The following is a 23,195-nucleotide window of genomic DNA, read 5'->3' on the forward strand; positions in this document are numbered from 1 at the left end:
CCTCGTTACTTATTTGCTTCATTAATGTTATTAACTGCAGACAGGATTTAGTCTTTAGCAACATTAATCTAACTTTGTGATATTAACAATCTTATGAGTGAGTTCAATGGGATTTACTCCCAGATAAGTATGCACAGGATCACAGCCTAGATCTTAGCCCAGAGATACTGCTGACATAGCCTTGCTTTGGCTTATGGATGGACAGAGAGCAAATCCTTTTAACTGAATCTCACATTCCATTTCCTAACTTATGCGATGGAGTTCCAAAATGGGGAGTTGGCTCTTGGCTTATACTTCCATACATGTACTTTTAAAATGAAATTTGCAGGGTGGGGTGGGAGAGGAGCTTGTTTTCAATATGGCCTGTGTTTCTTTTACAATTCCCAAATAATTAGCTTCTCAAAACTCTGTAGAAAATCTCCTACCAAGGATCTCATTATATCTTCAAGGCTAGGTTTCATTTTGAAGCTGTGTGGATACTGCACATTCCCCCAGAAACCTGACAAAAGCATAGTTCTAGGTTAAATTCACAGAATTTGTTAATTTAGGGTGCCCATGAAGAGCTTATATGGGGATTGTAGGTACCAAGTGCAGAATTCACATCCATCTCTCATCTGACACTTTAAACATGAATATGAACCAAATCCTCAGATCATGGCAATGTGTGCTTTCCATGTCAGGAGGGAAATGCTTTGACAAGTGAATACTTTAAGCAGAACTGATGCCTCAGAGTAAAGGTTATATAATGAATGGAGCTCAAAGGCAGATCACTGAAGATAAGTTGCCCTGAAGATTCAACATACTTCAAATTTGGAGCTCGGAAGAACTGCAGGTGAATTCTGCAGGTGAATTGCTGAGGGGAAAGTGAATCAAATCTGTCACACTTTAAAAAAAAGAAAAGAGAGAGAGAGAGAAAACAAATGAAAGGAATGAAAAGACAGAGAGAGACAGAGACAGAGACAGAGACAGAGAGAGAGAGAGAGAGAGAGAGAGAGAGTCTTCAAGAAAAAATAGTTTTAAATAGATATGAAAGGGGCAAATTGGCATTACAATAATGTACAGAACAGGCCCTGCCCAACATCATTTATATTGTGAAATCCTGATTATTTGTGCTCATTTTGAGGCGGTCATGCTGCTTCATATCCTGCAACTTCCTTTTGAAATCTCGAAGGGCAGCTAGAAGGTGATGGTGTTGAGGCAGCCGGGGGAGCTGGATGTTGCAACACTCAGGTGTGGTGGACACCAATGAAAATTAATGTAGACTGGCTGCCCTGGGTGTGTGAGGAAAGGGAAGCAGCAAACCTAAGAGTGCCTCCTTATGCATATCTACTCAGAAGTAGATACGAGTTCAATCACCACATAGGTGGGTAGAGGATTGCAGGCTTCAACACCATTCACAACCCCTAAATGCCTCCTTGTTGTAACCTGCTTAAATTACAGCAATTTAACACATTAATATTAATCAATGACATTAATTCTCAGACACTGATCACAGCCTGAAGCCTTTGAAGTCTGGATCATTAGGCAAGTATTTCACTCAATAGAAGGGATTACTGAAGACATCTTTTCCCATTCAACATCTAAGTATGAACTGCTGTCATCGCTGTGGTTCTTAGTTTTTATTTTATTTTATGATCACTACAGAAAACATTTAGGCAGCGTGCCTGACCCTTTATTGGCCTTGGGCAAAACCTGCAGATAAAAGTCTCTCAGTCCCCAAATGGATTGACAGCCGCAATGAAGGGAAAAAAACCACAAGGCATAGTCTAAAGAAAGGGCAAATTATTTCTATAACAAGCAGCTCAGCAACATGCAACAGAGGAAAGAGGTGGGTTACTATCTAGCGTTGCCTTCCAAATAGAGACATTTAATGTTCCTTGCTTGCTGTAAGAATTGTAATAATAAAAAAGAGTTTCAGAAAAGGAGCTAGGCCGCCTTATCAGAGCCACAGGGAAGCTGCAGGGTATCCCTTCCTTTGAATGGAAGCTGACAGAATTTGAAAGCTGATCTCTGCATAGCCTACAATCATGGGGATGCTATGAGCCAAAAGCTACAGGATAGTTATTGCAGAGGGGAAAAAGGTCTCCTGATTCTGAAGAGAGCTACAGCCAGTTTTCATACTTAGAAAAGGCACTAGAACAGAGGTGTGGAACCTGTGGCCACTCCAGATGTCATTGGAACCTGACAGTCCCCCAACTAGCACATGCTAGTTGTACTCCAACGATCTCTGGAGAGCCACAGGTTCCCCAGCTCTGGGCCAGATGAAGCAATGGTCTAATGCATTCACAGGAGGGCAGGAAAAACAAATCAAAATATAAATCATTGCATGGAAAATATGTATGATGGTTGTTTACTTCACAGGAATCCCTACACCATGAGAAGACCTAGCACTGACTTGTCTCAGGTTCATAGAAGAAAGGAAAAGTACAAAAGCGAAGAACTACTAACATCACTGCCCTGAGCCCCATTGAGTTCAGGAGGGCTTACCCCCAAGTAAATATACATTGGGCTGAAAACTAAAAGTGTTTATATTGGGGAGCCATGCTAAATAAAAATAATAAACAGTTTTAAAAGAAAAAAATCAATAAATAAAACTAAAAAATATTGCTTTGTTTATGAAATAAACAAAACAAAACAAAACAAGATTTTTAAAAATTGCTCTCCAACCATGTCAATAATCCGCATGAGGATTCTGTTTATAACTTTACCTTTTCTTATCTTTAATGACTTGTTGAGCCAATAATTTCTTGAATTCTGCCAAACGCAGAAGATCTTTTGCTTCCAGTTCCTTCCACCTGCGCTGCTTTTCAGCCCAGTACCTTTTCACCTAAGGTTTGAAAGAACACAAAAGGAAATTTGAAAAGGAGGAGGCTTCTATCACTGTGAAAAGGCAATTTTGGTTTCAATAATAACGGTTTTATTTGCCCATAGCAAGATAGCAATTTAAGTGTCCATTCCACATTCTCAAACAGAAGGGGTGGGGGGAAACTGGCTTGAGGAATTGCTAGGTATGGCAGTGTTTGCTATAGCATTCTGCTCTTCCATCCTTTTTAGGGGCAGGCATTACAGACGGCTTTATCCCTGCAAACATCAAGAAGGAAGCAGGTTATCTTTGATCTAAGAGTTTCATTCCACACATCCAGAAAAGAGCAATATTTAAATAGCAGTAAAACACCTGGAGGTATACATGCTAGATATGAGCATGTGAATGAAAGAGACAAGAAAAGGCAACAAATGCAATGATGGTCCATTGGATTTTTTTGCTTTTCTCTTAAACACACCAGAATAATTGGAAGCAGATGTCAAAGGAAGCAGAATAAGAAAAACTGGAAGCATTTGAACTATCCGATCAAAACTAGCAAGAGCCAGTACTATAATATGAGAAGATATATAGAAAACAACTCTACCATATTTCATAGCTGGTAATTTGGCTGTGATGTTTATAGAATGACATTCAACAACTATGGATGTTTGCTCTGAGCAAAGGCTAATTAATAGGACAAGTGCCGCCTCTGCTGTGAAAAAAAAATCAGTCTACACAGAGATAAACCAAAGCTTAATTAAATTGAAAGAACCGATTTTTCTCTTGAATAAACTCAAAGGGGAGGGGGTGTCCAATTTCCCCTGCTCTTTAAAACTCTTCATTTCTTTGAAGCAAAGAAATAGCAATCACCCCAACTTTGTTTCTTCATCTCTGGACTGTCATGGTCTCAATTAAAATACAATTATTAAACAACAATGTGGTGCATTTTCCACATATTTAAATGAAAGCAATACCAAAGTACAGGCCAAATTATAGGATATTAGGTGTTCCTGGGTCAGTGACTAGAAATGGGCATATATATTCCTTTGGATTTTAGAGGAGGAATTGGCTTCTCTGAGAAGGCAATAGATGGAAAGTATGGGATTCCTGGAAGCAATACTTCTTTTAGTGTACAATGTCCACTTGAATGCCCCACCACATCTGTTCACTAATTCACACGTTTTTCGGTGGGTTGGGAGATGTACTTAGGAGAAAATGAGGATAGATGAATTTTCTGATTGTAGAATATGAATTGTAAAGGCTGTTCCCAATTGAAGTTCAATGAGCAATTTCAACTGATGTCAAGAGATTACTGCATCTGTGTGACTCAACCCTTGGGCAAGTGATAACAGCAGAGCTCAGTGCCTCCTCCAATTGATTAGTTTTGTGAAGCCAAGAGGTGCTCAACGCTTGTCGGACAGCTGGTCTACATGACCAAAATATACCGATGTGGTACAGTTTTCCTGGTCATTGTTAAGACGAGAACTAGTCCTCTATCGATCCAGACCAGACTCTCTGCACATGGAAAATGGGCCAAAACCCTAAAATGTATTTTATATAATTGACTCTTTATTTCGATTCTTTGTATATCGTATTGTTGTTTTATTGCTATGGCTGACGCAAAGAAAGATTGATTCATTCATTCATGGAAAATGGGAATGACAAGGTGAATTAGCAGAAAAATGGGGTCTTCTCAAGTAATTATTACCAGGAAGAAACTGCAACTTAGCTCTCCCATAAGGTAAAGGTAAAGGACCCCTTTATATATATGTATGCATTTAATATTCTTAAGAGAAGCAAAACTGTGATTAACTCAAAAAGCATATGATTTACAATATTTACCCTGTAAAAGGAACAGAAGATGCATCATTCAGTTAAAATTAAGATGGCAAATATACATCAATAATTTACAGCCAACAAAATTAATAGCTTCATTAAAGAACACACACACACACACAAATGAATCCAAATGAATGTGTTAAATGTCTAGGGTGAATTTTAAGTACATAAATAATTCCTTGGTTTCCCCTAGTGTTTTACGAGATCCTAAACAACATGAACATTTCTATCATGTCCATTTTACTGTGAGCCCAGTGGTTGGAGGACTTAACTATATATTCTGAGGGTTTTCAAAGTCACTCTGACTTACACTAGATGGCAGTCTCCACTCTAACTGGGTATCTACTAAATCTACTGGGCTGATTAAATAAAAGTAGGATAAAATGCTGGCCTCAGCATTTTCTTGATGTGGAAGTCAGAGTGCCATCTTACACCGTTTTTATGGGTTGATAGGTCCTGTGGCAAGCCTCCGGTGTTAACTTACATTTCAGAGCTGCATATCTCACTAGATTTAATACTTATCCAGCACCCCATGAGTTTTGTGGCCACTTTCAAATGAAAGCAGGAGACAGTCAACCTCCTTGCAACCTTTGATCTCTACAAAACTGATGAATCTACAACCTTGTTTAGGAGCTCTGCTTAACACCTTCAGAGTCATGGAGCATCTAAGTTATATCTTCATGCCTCTTTAAATCCTCCTGACAGCTATCTTCAGTGGATTAATTCCAGTGAAGCCACTGGAACTACCCAGAATTAGTGGCTTGACAAGCAAATTCAGAGACTTTTTCGTACAATTACAGCTTGCATAAGAAAACCTAGCTTGCAGCATTGTTTTAGCTTGCCAGAGTGTTTACTGTTATGTACAATTGCTTCCAAAGCTATCACTTTAAATGCACTTATTTCAATAGATCAAGTCAAATCTATCAGGCAAGCATTTCCTGAAATGCTGATAGTTTCAGCAGATTAGCATTTACCAAACAGGGTTGAAATCTAATATAGATTTTAAGTATCGTTTTATTTAAGCTATTTTATAGGCATATTAGGATAGCAGCAACTTGGTATCTCTGATTACTACCACAGTTCTGCTAAATATCACTGGACATGTTTATGCCTTATAATAAAATCTGTCCTATTGTATTAATTGCCTGTTTTATGCTGTATTGTCCAATACATAAATCACGCTCTCTCATAAAATGTTGGTAGGGTCAACAGTCTTTTTGGAATAAACTTGAATAATAATAATAATAATAATAAAACTCTGGTCAGCATTATATATATTACTACTCCAAACTGTAGCAGCACACCAGCTGTATGGAGCAACATGCCCTAATGGTTTTTAATAGATTTTTACGCATTTTTATTGGGCCTACTTAGTTTCCTAAAATGATACATTCTAAACATAATCTGAAAGCATTTCGTGGTAACCTAATATGGTTTGCTGACTTATGGAGTTGTTGCTGTTGACATTCGTTTGTCTCGAAAGACAATGGAGTGTGCTTCCAGAAATGAAGTTGAACCACTGGAGAATCACAGCACCTGCTGTGGCTGTTGAGACCAGTAACTCATAACTGCTGCCTCTTGTGTTATTTTTCCTGTGTTAACAGCACTGAAGTGACCTCTATGGGGCACAAGCTGGGGCATTGTGTTTGGAGGTCCTGGGCTGCCCAGACGACAAGATCCGCCCCTCTTCATTGCTGATGTGGTCCAAAGGAAAGCATAACAATAGATCTGGCGATCTGGCACCAGCTTGGCTGCAGGAATTGCGGGAAGGATCTCGTAAAACACTAGTAATAGTAGTAATGGTTGCAGTAGTAGCAGGGTGCGGGTGGGGGGGAAGAAATAAAGCAAAACAAGGATATCCCAGAATACACACACAGAAGTGCTTGTCCAATGCCTTTGGATCCTAGCCAGGGCGAAATCATATTTCAAGTTCTGTTTGCTAATATACTCTGCCTCTAAAACAGTGGGTTTAGAAATGTAAATAAAATAACAGGAGACAGCCCTTGCTAGTCTTCCTCTTGTCACATATTTCAAAATGCCTAAAACAAATGAGCTTTACTGAATGGGGGCAACACTTTCCTGTGAAATAATTAGATTTGCCTTGCTTTTCCTCGATAGCCGAATACATTTGTACAGGAACAAATCATTTGCATGCAGCAAAATGCAGGAGTGATAACATCCATGCAGACCTCGGGAGTAGTGATAAAGGTGCTTCTTGTCTGAATACAGTTACTCTTTTTATTTGTATAAAACACCCAAATAGTACAAGATTGAGCTCTATGTTTTGCCTACTTATGTTGCTTATGAGGAACTAGGAAAGAAATACATTAAGCTGTACGGTTAAAACCTGGAAAGCCAAGCTAAAGGGCTGCTATTACAAAGTTGTCCCTTTTTAAAAGGTTGCTCCCCCCCCCCTAATGAACAGGATGCTGCTTTGTGAAAATAACATTTACTTAGCAGCTGCAATGCTGGAAATGGAATCCAGATAAGAAGCAGAACATATACTTCCTATGGTACCCCCCTTTTCTTTCTCCTCCCCCAGTGTTCAGCAAAATGAATGCTAATTCAGATATATGGAGTAATAGCCACTTTTCTTCTCTCCCTTACTACAGGCAATGGGCATCAGGCCCGCTGTTCACTGAAGCTGTCTCTGTGATGCTCCAATTGCAGTGTGCAGACATTACATTGTGATGCTTATTTGGTGCATTGCAGCATACCTTGCTGCAGCACTGGGAACCACAGTGGTCTTTGCCACATTAGCTCCTGACAGCAAAACCTGCCAGACATTATTTCCTCTCTGTGACAGTGTAGGAGACACATGCATATGCCTGGAACTGGGCTATTAATAAGAATGCCAATTAAACAAACTTGGTATGATCACAGTAAAAATGGCATAGAGTTTTCAAGCTACAACAAGCCCTGGCAGATCTCCACTAAGCACTCATTAATCTCTGTAATAATGTTAGGGACTGTTTACAAGGGTATAAAGTATCAAGATCAATTAACGCTTTAAATGTATTTAACCGTTTAACACATGCCACACACACACACACACACCACACCACACACTTTGCATACTTTTTCTTTGTCCTCTGCTCTCTGAAGCATTTCTTTTTCCTTGTGAAACTTCTCTTTTTCATCTTCTTCTTTCTTTCTCCTGGCAGCGATAGCAGCTTCCAGTCGGGAAGCCTCTTCCTGCTGTACACGCCACTGGAGGACCTAAACAAAGATGGAGATGTTCCAGTTCAGTTAACAACAGGTTAAAAAACAGTAACAACAAGACAGCAGAGTTTTCTTTTTTAAAAAATGGATTGGCTTCAGCACTAGGAAATGAAGAGGAAGTGGACTAGAGTCAACATTTGTTTATGTATTTGATTCTATCCCATCATTTGATCCAGAAGGATCCCCAAGGTGGCTTACACAAAATAATACAACAAAGAAGCTTGCAGGCTTCTTCTAACTCCTCTGACACATAACATCGCTCCAAAGTCCTTCTCTGCCTGGGATGGGGAGGGGAGGATTGGGGCATGATACTTAACAGAGTAAAGGCTTCCTCCTATCAAACCTGACCATTGGCCATTATGGCTGGGATTGTTGGGAGCTGGAGTTCAAAATCATCTGGAGGACCACAGGTTCTCCATCCCTGGTTTAGGAAAACAAGCTAACCTTCAACTGTTGTATGAAGTTGGCTTGTTTCCCTGTACTGCGGTTATGATTAGCTACAGTTTAGGGTTTGGATGTAATGCTAAACTGCGGTTAGTTGAAAACAGGAGTAAAAATCTGAAATCCCTTCATGACAGATGAGAAGAGGTTTAGTGTTACATCTGAAGCTGGTCAGTGTTGCATCTTGAAACAATACAAAAGCATGCAAAACCAAACAGTGTTGGGAGTACACAACAAGAAAGCCTTCCTTTCAAGCCTCCTTCAGCTGAGCAAACAAGAATCTGTCTCTAGCCCAAGGTCATATTCATATGCAGGGGTTTAAATTGGTACGTGATGCAAATGTAAGACCTTCCTTGAATAGAATACACATTCCAATTTCTCTACTGCATTCTGTCCTTCCTGTAACATTCGCATGCAACACAAATGTGGAGTTGTATTCTCATTGTTTGTAAAGTGCCACAAACGTGGATAGTGCCAAATTGTTGGTGTCTGTCTGTCTCAAGAGACTATGGAGTGTGCCTGTGGGGTGAAATTAAACTGCTGGAGAATCACAGCGCTTGCTGTGGCTGCTGAGACCAGTAACTCGTAACTGCTGCCTCCTAGTGGCGTAGCATGGGGGGCTGGGGAAGCCGTCGCCCCGGGTACATCTTCAGGAGGGGGGGACGACCAGGTGCCCCCACAACAGGATCCAATTGGAGCATGGCTCTAGTATGCAAGGGAGCTGGTGAGGCAAGCTTCCTTGCATCCAGCTGCGGCTCTGCTCCCAGGTCAGGTCTGACCCGGGGGTGGAATAGAGAAGAGTCGGCAGAGAGCTACTGCCCCTCTCCTTGGCTGGGCTGCGGCAGGCACAGCTCCGCTGTAGCAGAAAGAGGCTGCAATGCGCGCCATGACCGGCCACAGCTACTACATACCCAGGTCAAGCCTGACCTGGGGGAGGAGAGAGGCTGCAGAAATGCAAGGCACCCAGCTGTGGCTACTCCATCCTTGGGTCAGGTCTGACCTAGGGGTGGAGAGAGGCTGCTACTGCTTCCTCACGGCCAGCCCAGCAGCTCTGGCGGAGAGAGGAGAGTGGGTGGTAACACTGCTGCCCACTCTCCTGTACTGGGGTGCATGAGTGCGCCCCCCCCCCGCACTGCTTTGCGAGGTGAACCGCAGCAGGCTCCTTCCCGTTCTACAATTCAGACATGTAAACAAGACCCAAGACTGAAAAGCCAAGTGTCCCCAGGAAGCAACCTACCCATTCAATCAATAAAACTATATTTAATTAAAAGCATGTAGGTATTTAATCCTCCAATTTTGTTTAGCACACCTTTTACTCTAGTCCCCATGACCCTGTTTTAACAATAAAATGCCAACTGAAAACGTAAATAGGCTCATAGACGGTATGAATCTTTCTTTGTGTTTATTTACTGTTTATAGCTCTGAGTAAATAATATGGAAAATAAGCTGAAGGTCATCAGCAGGATCCTTCATGCAGAACCACCTCTCCGCTAACTTGTAAGATTCAGAGGCAAGCTGCCAGAAACCACTGATAGGAATTTTGCATACCACTTCCCTGACTCAAAAAGTTCCTTTGAGGTACACAGAAGCATTGTAATAAGCTTCCTGCCTGCCTTCAAGGACTTCCTTAAGCGCTCCAAAAATGTGCACACAGAGCTAACACCTCCATTGAGCTGAATGGGGAAGCCAGGCGTGTGCAGGAGGGCTATGCACATACCACAGGGCACACCATACTCTGGATTGTTGGAGAAATCAGATTCTATATTCTGTCACTGCTCCCAATGTTTTATGTTTAGATACATGGTAATTATTTTCAAGCATCCTTGGTGGTGATCCTCATGCAGCTCTCTCTGCTGAACCGTTAGACATATATTTAGATCAACTTACAGAAGAGCTGGGGTTTTTTAAAGTGTTTATAAAAATGAGATACATGTGGCCTTCTGCCTGTGGAAAAGCACTCTGTTGAAAAAATCTACAATAGTTGCTTAGTTACTGTGCAACAAAAGTGTACCAGAGGCTAAGCAGTATTTTTTGGAATATATTGAGTTCTTAAACAACTTAGGTAATAATAAGCAATGGCATATTAACATAAATAATCATTAGATGGAATTAGTACACTACTAAAAAAAAAATACCCTTCACCTATTCCAAATAATTTCCGTTTCTAAAATTGGGAAGTATTATTTATTCCATTTGATTACGCACTGCATACTAATCATTCACCAGCAAAATAGATTACTGAATGTAACGCCTGCCAATCACAAACTCCCAGAGGAGTAAAGGAATCGAGGAACGCTACAGGAAGACTGATCTTTATTACAATGCGGAGGTTGTAATGGAAACTACAATATAGACAGTGAAATTGCTGCTAAGGATCAATAATCTTTGAAGTTTATTTATAAAAGTATCTTATCTCTCTCACACACCCATGCAGTGTGCATTTACATTCCACCAATGATATACAAACATAGGCATTGTGCAATGTCCAAAGGTAACTTTTTAAAGGATCAGAGGTTATTTTAAAAGAAAGGGTTTTATTTTTAAATCAGATACGTATACACTAAATCTGCCAGCTTCATTCACAACCCAGTTAAAAATCAACAGAAATGCAGCCCGGTTCTATTCATATTTATTGAGAAGTTAAGTCCCACTGTGTTTAGAATGACAGAGTCCTGAGTGTGTGTGTGTGTGTAGAACGACAACCTGGCAGCAAGCCCAAGTACACTTACCAGGAAGGAAGTCCCCCTGAATTTAGTGGGAATCATTTTCAAGTAAACATGCTTAGAATCAAGCTCCAAATTAGCTTATTGGCATTATGGATAAGATTACTACTATTGTGTTGTCTCAATAATTCTTCTATGAAAGACTTTGTATTGCCACAATTCAGGCATGTAATACAAAGCAGCAAGGTATGAGCTTGAGCTATTTAATGCACATACAACCCACTAAGGAAGCCCTTGTGCCATCCTGCATTTTGTATTTCTGAGGTTCATGAGAATACAATAACCTGTATGTAGGCAGCAAAATGAAAATGAAGCCATTGTATAAAGTGTAGAGGCTTTCCATGAGAAATGTCAGCACAAGGGAATAAGTGGCTAGAAGTAGTTTTGCTGTTTTTTCTGCCAAGGAGATATTGTAATCACCTATTTAAAGCAGATCATCTGCAATGAAGTGTGGAATGATCATAACGAAGGAACCAGGATCAAGTGCTATCATTACAGGGAAACAGCACAAGTTAACAAAATGTGTCAGAATTTCATTACAATATCCTATTTTCAAGGACAGCTATAATACCCTGATGTTTTTCTAAGTCTCTCTCAGTATAGATTTTTAATACAAATCTTTTGCTTTCTGGGTTTCTAAACAGAATTTGATATTAAAGCAGCTAGTTCGGCCATTTGTAACCTTGAAAAAGCTAGCAAACTCTGGCTTCCATTCAGTCCTGGAATGTATAAACAAGCATCAATGTACAGCCTTTTTATGCAAACATCTCCAGAACAAACACAATGTGCAGGGCTCTTTAGCTGAACTTTGAGGATGCAGCAACAACAGTCAAAAAAAGGACATGAACGGAACACAGAGGAACATATACAAGGTGTGACCGGAAAGTTCGGTGAATGGTCACAGAAATCGGACAGTGAGAAATATTCTAACATACATACCTTACAGGCCTTCAAAGTAGGCCCCCTCTGATACAATGCACTGTTGACAATGTTCATAGAACTGTTGGAAACTTCTGGAGAAGTCCTCTTTTCGTACTGCTTTCAGTTCCGTAACAGCAGCTTGGACATGTGAAATGTTGGAAAATCTGTGCCCTTTCAGTGCGTATTTCAGTTTTGAAAAAATAAAGAAATCTGGTGGGGCCAGAATATGGAAGGTGGGACAACTCGGTAACCTCAGCAATGATTTCACACAGAATATGCAATTCTTCTGCCATCATTCGGACAGACAAACGCCGATCCTGCTTCAGTAACTCATGAACTCTGTCAACATTTGCTGCCGTTTTGCTTGTCGACGGTCTGCCAGACTGAGTGTAATCTTCGATGGTTTGCCGCCCTTCACGAAAATGCTTAAACCACTCATAGACTGTCTTTCGAGTTACAGCTTCATCTCCACACACAACTGTGAGCATTTTGTGGGTTTCCAATGCCAATTTACCCAATTTTAAAAAGAATTTCATATTGACTCTCTGCTCATTTTCAATCACAACACACTGCACTATTAACAGCTACTAAACGCTACCGCATGAATGTAGGCCTGTCAACAAATGCCAAGACACGTGCGCATATGTTAGCTGAGATACGGACGAATGCCTCCCACGTGTCTCCACAAACCCGGCAGTTCCCATTATCGCATACACTACTTTCCGGTCACACCTTGTACAATCAGCCAATGAGAGCTCTGGATGGCAAGACTGACGCCATGACAAGCTCCAGGGCACCATCAAAGATGAAGTCAAGCTACTGGCCAGACCAAAGGGAGGCACCTAGAGATGGAAGGAAATGCTATACTCAAAAAAGGCTGGCAAAACCATACCCATGTATTTGTGGGTACCTTTGTATCTACCAGGTTTGACTTTGTGTCATGCCAACCAGCTCACAGCACTGCACTTTTCCTGTTTTTGAAAAACATTCCTTTTCAATTTAAGTTATATGCTCCCAAATACATGCAGAATATTGAATCAACTCGACTGTTAAGAAAAACTGAATAGATTGTCTAATAAGTTATTTCCCCAGTCTAAATTCCATGAGTTCCAAATATATTCATTTTCTTTCCCTAGCTTGTGACAAAAATCAAGTTTGCTGCCAAGATTTCTCCCTTCTTCCCCACCCCAACTGAATAATATTTTTTTAAAAAACTCTTATTGACACAGGTTCTTATCAAAAACAGCATGATTCGTCTTCTAAAAACGCACTTGCTCGTGAAGAATAGAGCCACAATTCTATGGGAACTGAATGTAATCAGAAAACCTGGTGCTGATGATAGCAAAAATGCATCTTACATTTTAAAGCCTTTAGCGTTAAGGGGAGCTGGCTGAGGATGTGGAGGTCTTTTAGCATACCTTGCTGCCATTGAACAAAAATGATTTAGTCAAGCCAGAAGACAAAGGGTTGTGGTGGCAAGATAATAAGAGTAATAATGATACAGAGTGTAATTGTAGTGCTAGAATTGTAATATTACATCTCTATAATTACAATTATGCTTCTCAGGTAGGCAAAATATCACAGGCTGGCAGAGGTTATGCAAGAAATGAAAGCCTGAGTGCTTTCTTCTAATTTTGAGGAATGATTAAATAAACTTTCAAAAGCTGAACTCCTTGGACTTTGCATTCGCAACTGGAGAGGAATTTCACAGCTGAAGTAGAAATATCCCCCTCCAACATACATGACGGGAGGAAGAAATATCAGGAGTCGTAGGCTCAGCAGCACAGATGGCCCCCCTGAAAGATGAAATGGCCAGGCTGGAGATGTCACAGCATGACTGGAGTGGCAGAAACCTGACACTAGCCCTAACCCCATGAAAGTGCTGCTGCACAGGCTAGGGCAATGGCAAAAAGCAGGCAGGACACTCCCTGGAGTGGCTGAGGAGAGAGCAGAACGTGTCTTTGAGCTCCTGCTGGGGAGCAAGAAGACCCCACTTGTCCATGGCTACTCCTCTCCAGCTTGTACTGGCAAGGGCTGGGTGACAGCCACAAACCTCCCAACCGTGACCAGCCAGAAGGTATGCTGTTTGACAGGGGTCAACAGATGATGTCAAAGGAGGCTGGTTTGAGGTTAGTCCAGATTTGGGAGGCAAAAAAGAGCAGTAACTTGTGCATGACACAGACTGACAGAGTGAATGAATGACTGCAGTCAATGGCAGAGCCTCTCATCTCCACCCTTTGGCCTCAGGAGGTGGTACCACTACCTAGTGGTGATATAATGGGTTCCATCTCCTGAGGCCTATATTTCTACTTTTGACAAGTCCCGTCTAATGTTAGACAAGAACGCTAATGGGAATAAAATGAAAAACATTTCCTGAAGAAAATAAGCTCTAGAATTAAATATTTGTTGTTTTTTTTAATACTAATAAAAAATCATACCTGTGTTTTTATAATAAATGAACCACAATCACTTTAAAACCAACACCAGCAGGACTGGCCCCTAAACAAACGCCTTTTTTAAAACAACAACACTGTCCCCAAAGCACTCACTATGGTAGCATCTCCAAAGCAGGATTATATTGCAGATAAATAAAAATATCAGATACGGTTTCAGGTCAACCTGGGAAGCAATGAACACTATTTCTACTTAGAGTAGACCCACTGGAGATAATTGACGTGACAACTTAGGTTCATTAATTTCAGTGGGTCTACTGTTAGTTGGACTTAGTTGAACACAACCCCTTGAGCATAAGCAGGTCAAACAAACAAATGTGCATAGTTGGAATCTTTGTATTAACTTGTTAATAATTTTTTTAAAAAAATTATACACCATATATGGACAGAACATTAACGAATTCCAAAAAACACCTCAAAAACTAATGAATGTGTTTATTGTGATCACACAATGGTAAGGTGTTTTGTTATGCCTGTAAAAGCTGCGACTGCTGCTATAATGAAAAAATTGAAGGAGTCTCTGGATGTGTGCACAGTTCTCTCTAGCACATCTTTATAGCTCTTTTGAACCATGGGTTCTGTACTGGTTTTTTTTTGGGGGGGTGTATAATCCAACTAAAAAATGCACCTGCATTTACATAACAAACTGTTTTCGCCATATGTTTCTGCAAAGCTATGTCCATAGTGTCATGTGTAAGTGGCACAGACCTAAGATCAGTGCTATTTTTCTAGAAAAAGAGGTGCTGGAATTCACCAAGAACACCTCCCTTGTTCTCTTAGAATGGCAATGGCGCCCACCTGAGAGGTCCCAGAACTGAGTTCTGGTGAGTTCCGGCTGGAAAAAAAAAGCTCTGCCTAAGAGTATCATATATTGGCAAACAATGAAGCAACATATTAAAAGGTGGCAACCTATTAAAAGGTAACCTGCCAGATAACCTGGTGGATCACTATGGGTCAGAAAAGACAATGCTGGGCTGGATGGATGGACAGTCCAACCAGATCTAAGGCATGTTCCTATGTTTCTACGTGCAGGCATCAAAGTTACTCATTGTGGCATGCTACCCATTAAATATAATATAAAGTTACATTAACATATACATGTTATCCGAGGGATAACATTGGTACCTCTCCCTGTACTCCCTACCTGAGTACTGACATCTTCCAGGGACACCCTCCATAGTATCCCATCTTTGGGTGTTACTCATTATGCAGTAACGTATGATGATGTTCCTATTTATTTTGCACTGCTTGCGCAATGCCAGTCTCTCTGAAATCTACCTGGTGCAACCCTTGAATTCATTTCCTCACCAGATTAAAACCTGGTTATTTACTCAAACTTTTAGTAAATGCTAACCTCTCAAGTTTAGGTTTGTAATGACAGCTGCTCACATTTTAAGCTCACTTACTGTGTTATTATTTTACATGTTTCCAGTTTGTAGCTGGACTTGTTACTTTAATTATTGGTGTACCCTGCCCTGAAATCTTTGGGTAGGAGGTGGGTTATAGATATTCTAATAAATTATAAAACATTTCCATAATCAGTTTTCTGAGAGCTGTTAACGCTACTAGTAAAATGAAAGCTCAAAGTGGAATGTGTATACATATACACATACTGTATGTACAGTACATATCGCTAAGGTGAACATTCCATTAGTGCAAGGATTTCTTCTTGGACCATGATGTGTTCTTCCGCTATGCACCCTCTAAATCTGTTCTCTGTCCCACTATGTACATATATGTACATGCACACCCACCCACCATGGTATGGACTGCAAGTTTTTGCTTTTTCTGATGCAGTTTCAGGAAATGGGCTTTACTGTGTAAACATTAAGCGTGCTGTTTCAGTATTAAACAATCCTGATTGTTAAGCTAATATTAAACCAGTAGGGAAACTGGCTCGCCCACAGCCTGTTTCACAAATGAGATCACATTTTAGCAAGGCGGCGACTGCCAGGAGCAATAAGCTTTGAATGCCAGTTGTAATTAAAAACTTTACTTTCAAATATATTTCACAGTTTATACATGGTGAAAGGAGGATTTGCAGACTGCACACAGATTGCTTTGCTACACAGAGGGGATACTTCTTCATAGTCAGTTAATTATCTGACTAGTGTACACTGCAAGGATGCAAAGTGCACTAAGCATGACTAATTAAGGCAACAAATTGTATGTTATGGCCCAAAATTTTTCATCCCTTTCCAGTTGTGAACAGAAATTCCCCCTATCGTCCATATGCACAATGAAATAAAAATGCTGTTACACCAATGAGGAAAATGAGTTCAGAAACATTACAGTTTCCTCCTTTGTGCTGTGACTCTGATGAGCAGAGAAAATATGGCAAAACAGTGGAATAACACTACTTCAGAAATGTGACTGCTCACCAACTTTCTCATAGCAGGTGAAGTTAACCTTCCTCTACTCATGGTCCTCTAGATCACAGGCCAAAAGTATGATTTACAGGCCAGTTCACACACCTCCTCTGTAATCAATCACTTTCCCCTATGCATTGCAAATGAGTCATCTGAACCAAAGGCCCCAAGCATAAGATACATTTTTCAAAGTTTCCATTTCACCCATGTTTCACCAAAGCAGGGACTGCTGCCAGTAACCGATGGGGAGAGGACTGAGGCGGCAGGGGGTTGCTGCAGTGTGGGTGCAGCAGCAGAGCCAATGTGACACTTTTGCCCTTGCACCAACACCACACCAGCCTCCTTCTCAGTTACCAGCAGTGACCGCAGCATTGGAATACCAGGCAAGCAATGCCTCCTCAGCCCACCAGCTGCTAATGTCCTTCAACACTTCCTCTGGCCCTTTCACTAAGAAGAAGGATGATCTCCCTTCCCTCATCCATGAACTTAGCAGTCTGTTGGTCACCTTTACTCAGCATGAGGGGATTGCTGACACCGGGCAAGCTGTGGCGTTGAGGTACATCTGAAAGTGGACTCAGGGTCACAAGTGGTCCTTGGCTCACCATTAGATAAATGCTAATCTATAGTTGAGGGCAATTTTTTTAAAATGTTTTATTTTATATTCCATATTTCAATGAGAACAATTCTAAAAGTCGTTCAAAATAATAAAAATGCAGGTGATATTGCATTCACAAAAGAATCAAAACTATTATTGATGGGATGAAACTAATATACCGTTGATTTCCATGGGGCTAAAAGGGGACTAATGTCATCAGGATCTAAGTCTATAACTCTGAAATAAGCTTATTCCACAAACAAGCTCATTTCTTAGTATTGAAGGAACTTAGCACAAGAAAACGCAACACAGGATAATTTTAGACAACAGCCAGATTGTGTCCACTGAAGTAGTCTAGTTTTTGAGTCTTTACATTAACTTTTCCTTACCAAAGAGTAAATATTTGCCTGTTGCAAAGATAATTATTTGTCCTTGACACGTTTACAACTCCTCTAAACAGACAACCACAAACCACAAGCCTCTCTCCATATCATAAAAACCAAATGCATCGGCACACAAATGTAAACCTGATAATGGCTTCTCTTATTTACAATGAAAGTTCAGAGCCAAATGCATACTGTACATATTTGTTGAAAGGGGGCAGCCCCAGAGGCTCTTGACATCTAAATATCATATAAATTTTGTCTCATCTGTAAGCCTTAGTCTATTCTCTGCTTTAACATGCGCAGGAAGAAGTGGGTCACAAATCAATCACTATCCATTTAATATTTTTCAAAAGAGTCAAATGAGATTATGTCTGCCTCCAGCAAACACAGTACAGGGACTATGGTCAATATGCTTTAACGCTCATCTGATGGTTAAAGCTAGGGCACAACTAGGTTTTAGAACTAGGATTTTTTAATCCAATGGCAAATGTGGTTTAAAATCCCTCTTACTTTTAGCTTTTCCTTGAAGTAATACAAATCAAGCGACTACTGTTGTTCAACATGAGCCTGCCTGGAAGAGACCTTTGTCTGAGATCCCTTATCAAGTCCCTTTGCAACTTAAAGCCAGGTGAGAGGTGATGGGGTACATGCAGAAAAAAGGCCCTTGTCTTTGGAATAACCTCTCCAGGGAAGATTGCCTGGAGCAGACTCCAGTTGCCTTTGACTTGTCTGTTCCAAGAGGTCTTTTAATCTTGCTTGGCTCTGGCTTCAACTGCCCTTATGCTGAAACCTCACCCTCTTTGGTGGCCATGAAACCAGAAGAGTTATTTCTGCAAGTTGTTTTTTTTAGGGGGGGGGGAATGGGGTTCACAAATTGTTTTGAAGGCAGGGTTGCCACACCAGGCAACTCATTTAAAAAAGAAAAAGGAAAGGATGGGGACCCAAGCACATGCTCTTGTCTACTCTTGCATTCTAGGAAAAAGTGCTGCTAGAGATCCCACCCGCTGATGGCAACTACAGCAGGATTTCCCCCACCCTCCTTCTCATAAAAAATGGCAGCCAGCAGCAGCTTGCAGCACCGAGATAGTGGGTGGGTGTGGGGTCATCTATGTTTGTTCTGCTGCTTTTTATGTTGATATTTGTTCTGGTTTTATCTGTTTGCCTGCTATCTGCTATGGGGATCTTATGGAGGGTAAGATAGAAATGTATAAATACATAAATAAAAAGCAGCTTGTTCTACCTTCAAGAAGATAATTTGCTTTTAATTGGGTTTTAAAAGGTCTGCACATAATTAATCGTATTTTAAAAGTCACCTACTGGATAACAACCAATGGGGGGGGGGGGGATATGCTGCTCATTCTTGGGCTAGTTATATATTCACATGGTGTATGTGGACATTTTGCAATCAGCAACACGTCACAGGTAAACGCCTCCATTATTTCAGAGGTACACCACTGCCTTGCTTGTACTATCTGTGAAGTGTCTGAATCTATTATGTGTAAAGTCTAACACAATCAAAATGAAATAAATATGCATTTTGCTATTTCTTAAAGTACCAATAAGATCTGATTCTATGTTAAGCATTACTTACACGTTCCAATTTGGTTGAAATAGAAAGGAAAAATATCTGTCCTTTAGGCATTATCCATCTATGTAATGCAACTATAAGAAATCTGGGTGTCTTTTTTGGCCTTCCAAATTAATTAGAAGCAGAGAACAATAAGAAATAACAAGAGACCACAGGAGAGAACTGAGGAGCAAAAGAACAGAAGCAACAGATAAAAGAAGAAGAGGGAAAGTGGTAATGAGAGATTTCTATAATGAAGCCAGGTCATTTACCATAGTTCTATTTTATTTTTTAAAAAATGTAAACTATAACTTGGAACAATAAAAGAGAAGAAAAAGCTGAGACTTAATACAGAAAGTTGGTCTTTGGAACATGCAAGTAGAAAAGGATTTTTTGTGTGAGATGCATATATGGTTCTCCTAGGTATATGAATGTGCAGGCGAATGAACAGAACTTTAAAAATATTCCTAAAAATAAATCACTTGCTAGAAAAATGGATGTAAAAGTTAAGATTTTGCATTTTACCAAGCAAAGGGTGGGATTCAACTAAGTTGTTGCATTTGTGGAACAAGGATTGCTTGTACAATGGGACTTCCTGCCTATCCTTCCCCTGCAGGCCCCCTAAATCTGGTCTGGAAGGCTGGGGGAACTCCCAAAGTAGGTTTAAGGGGAAACAGAAGAGGGGAACAGAGGCAGAGGGAGAAGAGAGAAGGGGGGGGAGTCCCATTGTGCAAGTCAACTATGTACGCCATAGTGCTGTCAGGAGGTCCTACACATGAGTAGGAGTCCAGCAGAGACACATGCCTGACTGGCATGTTCTCTCCCTCCTGGTTGGTCATTCGAGAGATTCAAAAGCTTTCTCCAGCGACTGATATCAAGAGGGATCAGCATACTTCAGGATCAGCAGAGTATAGGCAGTCAGGGTTCAGACTCAGTAGAGCAGCAATTTGGCTAAACTATGTTTATATATATATATATATATATATATATATATATATATATATTCATATCGTTCTGATATGAATTAAAAAGAAGGAAATTTTGAGGAGCAGTTGAAAACATACTGATAAATGGAGAGACCAGGAAAAGGAGCAAGGAAATGAAAGGAATGCATTCTTTTTCATCCCTCCCTCTCAATTCCTTGCAGGGGTCCACACCTTCCTGTGTGTAAGATGCATAGGGAAACCATTAAGTTTCCATCACATTTTATTCATTTTCTTCTGCCATGGAACCCAAAGGTAGCGTAAATGTGTTTCTTCCCATGGGGTCTTATCCAGGTACTGGACAGATCCAGACCTGCTTACCTTCAGCCAGGTGAAGTGCCTTCAAACCTTGCCCTGGATCCTTTCATGATCAATTTTATTAAAGCAGTAACCAAATTAGTAGACACTCTGATGATGTATTGAAAACACAGCATTCAGATGAATGCAGGCGAAATGTCAATAAATCAGAACAAAAGCACCCAGGAATTTTGGCAGAGCGGAAGATGTTTATTTCTAACTATTGATTCTGGCTAATTGCGCAGTTGGCAATTGCTAGACTCCCCTTCTTCTAGACATAGGTCAGATTTCCAAATTAATGTTTGTGTCTAACATTTTTACATTTCATTTCTCTTTTCATTACTTGTCACCAACTTTACTGCTCTGACTATTTGTTCTCTATGGCTATTTCAGTTCTTCACAGGGAATCTGGAGGCAGGAACTACCTTTTGTGATGACATCTTTGCTTCTTTTAGAAGACTGCAAGGCAGCCATGGTTTGGCTAAAATTGGGGGTGGGTGGGAAATCCCCCCTATTCTGTCACTGGGCCACTTTTTTCATCTAGAAATTAAACAATTTCTAGGGCAGGCACACATCAAATGTAATATCCTTGTCTCTTATTACACCTGATTTCAGCTAAAAGGCAGAGAAACCTTTTCTCCCATTGAAACCTCCAGGCATGCCTGTTACTAGGGGGACTTAGCCAACATGCTGCTATACCATTATACCAACACAGGACATGATAAATGAAATTAGGAAAACGAAAACCCATTTATGAGCATGATTCCATAGGCGTGAGTGCAGCTGAAGCAAAACAGATCCATTAATATAAAGCCTCAAGAGCAGAAAAGAAATTAAAAACAAATTGTACACAAATGTTCTAGGAAAAACAAATCAAGATGCACCCCCACCCTCCAATGCTCAAGAGGGATGTAATAAAAAAGTGCAGCTAGACTAGTAACTATGAGTATGGCGTAATCTATCTCCATTTTAAGAGGTGGGGGGGGGGGAGAGTCCATATTATAGCTGCTGCAACATTTTTTCCTTAAGCAAATATTGAACAATCCAGGATACAAGGCAACATAAATGTAATTGGCGGTTGTGTAATAGTCTACCTTTTCTTTGAGATCCGCACATATTTCCTGTTGTTTTCTTCTATTATTAGCCAACATAATTTCTGTCTCATGAGCAGCACAAGCTTCTGCGAGAGTCATCACTGCCTTCAGTAAAAAAGCTTTCCTTGCCTCGGCCCAGTTGAACATCAAAGCTCTCCACTGATTCCTAGTAAAATGGTAGTGGTCCCAAGCTCTTTCGTGAGCAACCTAGAAAATAATAATAAAGGGAAGTCAGGATTATTTTCACCCATATGATATAAATCTTTATACTGAGGTAACTTCAAACAATCATTACAAATGAAAGTATTAGAAGGAAAAATGAAAATTATCTGCGCCCCCGCCATTGAAAACAGCAGAGTACCCTGTCAGGAGTTTCAAGTACCGTATTTTTTGCTCTATAAGACTCACTTTTTCCCTCCTAAAAAGTAAGGGGAAATGTGTGTGCATCTTAAGTAGCGAATGCAGGCTGCGCAGCTATCCCAGAAGCCAGAACAGCTAGCGGGATTGCTGCTTTCACTGCGCAGTGATCCCTCTTGTTGTTCTGGCTTCTGGGATTCAGAATATTTTTTTCCTTGTTTTCCTGCTCCAAAAACTAGGTGTGTCTTATGGTCTGGTGCGTCTTATAGAGCGAAAAATACGGCACTTGTAGGACTGACTAATTTGGGCTGGCCAGGGCTGTGCTAAGGAAACTAGCAGCCCAAAGATACGTTTAATAAAAGGTTCCATTCTCAAGTTGGCAAAGGGATGAGAACAGAGTTACGCACAGAGAACGGAGAGAAAGAATCACCAAAAGACCTCATAATAAGCACTTCTCTTCCCAGAGTAATCTCAGGGATCAATACAATTAGTCGTAAAAAAAAAAAACTATAAACACAAACTGTGTCACTTTGTAAGAGGAAAAAGCTCAGGCCAAATGCAGCAACAATGTAATGTGACAGCAACTGGTTCGGGAGTAAAAGAGGCCTTAGATGGCACTGTAATTCTCTTGGATTGTCCTGAAGGGGAGGCATTACGTGAACATTTCATTGTTCAGAAATGATTTGATGCTGTTGTGATTTGCTATGAGCTCACAGAGAGAGTTAGGATATAAATCAAAGTCCATACATAAATTAAGTACCACCTATAATTACAAGGGTCGTAAAATAGCCTTGCTGGTAGAAATGGAGTCTTATTCTACATTTAAGTCATATTATAAATCAGGTCTTAATGAAACAAATGGCTATTATGCTGGGCAAGTCATATTTCTAAATTTGCTAAAATTCCACTAGACCTGGGATGGGGAAACTGTGGTTCTTCAGGTGCTGAACTACAAATCCCATCAGCCCTGTCCATTGGCTATGTTGCTTGGGCCTGAAGGAGAGCCACAAGTTCCCTATTCCTGTAACATATGATGGTTATGTTCTATAGGGCAAGGCAGAGAGCAGGATGTTCAAAGTATTCCTTTCTGATTGCAAACTCCTATGCCCCTCCTCAGCCTGGAAGTTGGGTGATGCAATGCAAGG

At 40.5% G+C, this 23,195-nt stretch overlaps 1 protein-coding gene across 6 annotated transcripts in view; it reads right to left on the bottom strand.

The window, feature by feature from the left end:
• The window catches only part of CCDC148 (coiled-coil domain containing 148), a gene marked incomplete at its 5' end in the record, with an annotated part of 108,153 nt that overhangs the window by 18,232 nt on the left and 66,726 nt on the right, over positions 1 to 23,195 (bottom strand). For all 6 annotated transcript variants that reach the window (XM_081871840.1, XM_081871839.1, XM_081871838.1 and 3 more), the window contains 3 exons: positions 2,709 to 2,827; positions 7,721 to 7,861; positions 21,694 to 21,900. In XM_081871840.1, the coding sequence (XP_081727966.1) occupies positions 2,709 to 2,827; positions 7,721 to 7,861; positions 21,694 to 21,900 (467 nt within the window). The remainder of the gene's footprint in view (positions 1 to 2,708; positions 2,828 to 7,720; positions 7,862 to 21,693; positions 21,901 to 23,195) is intronic.

Source organism: Podarcis erhardii, assembly GCF_964252035.2.
Source record: "Podarcis erhardii genome assembly, chromosome: 1".
In the NCBI taxonomy this organism is placed as follows: Eukaryota; Metazoa; Chordata; class Lepidosauria; order Squamata; family Lacertidae; genus Podarcis; species Podarcis erhardii.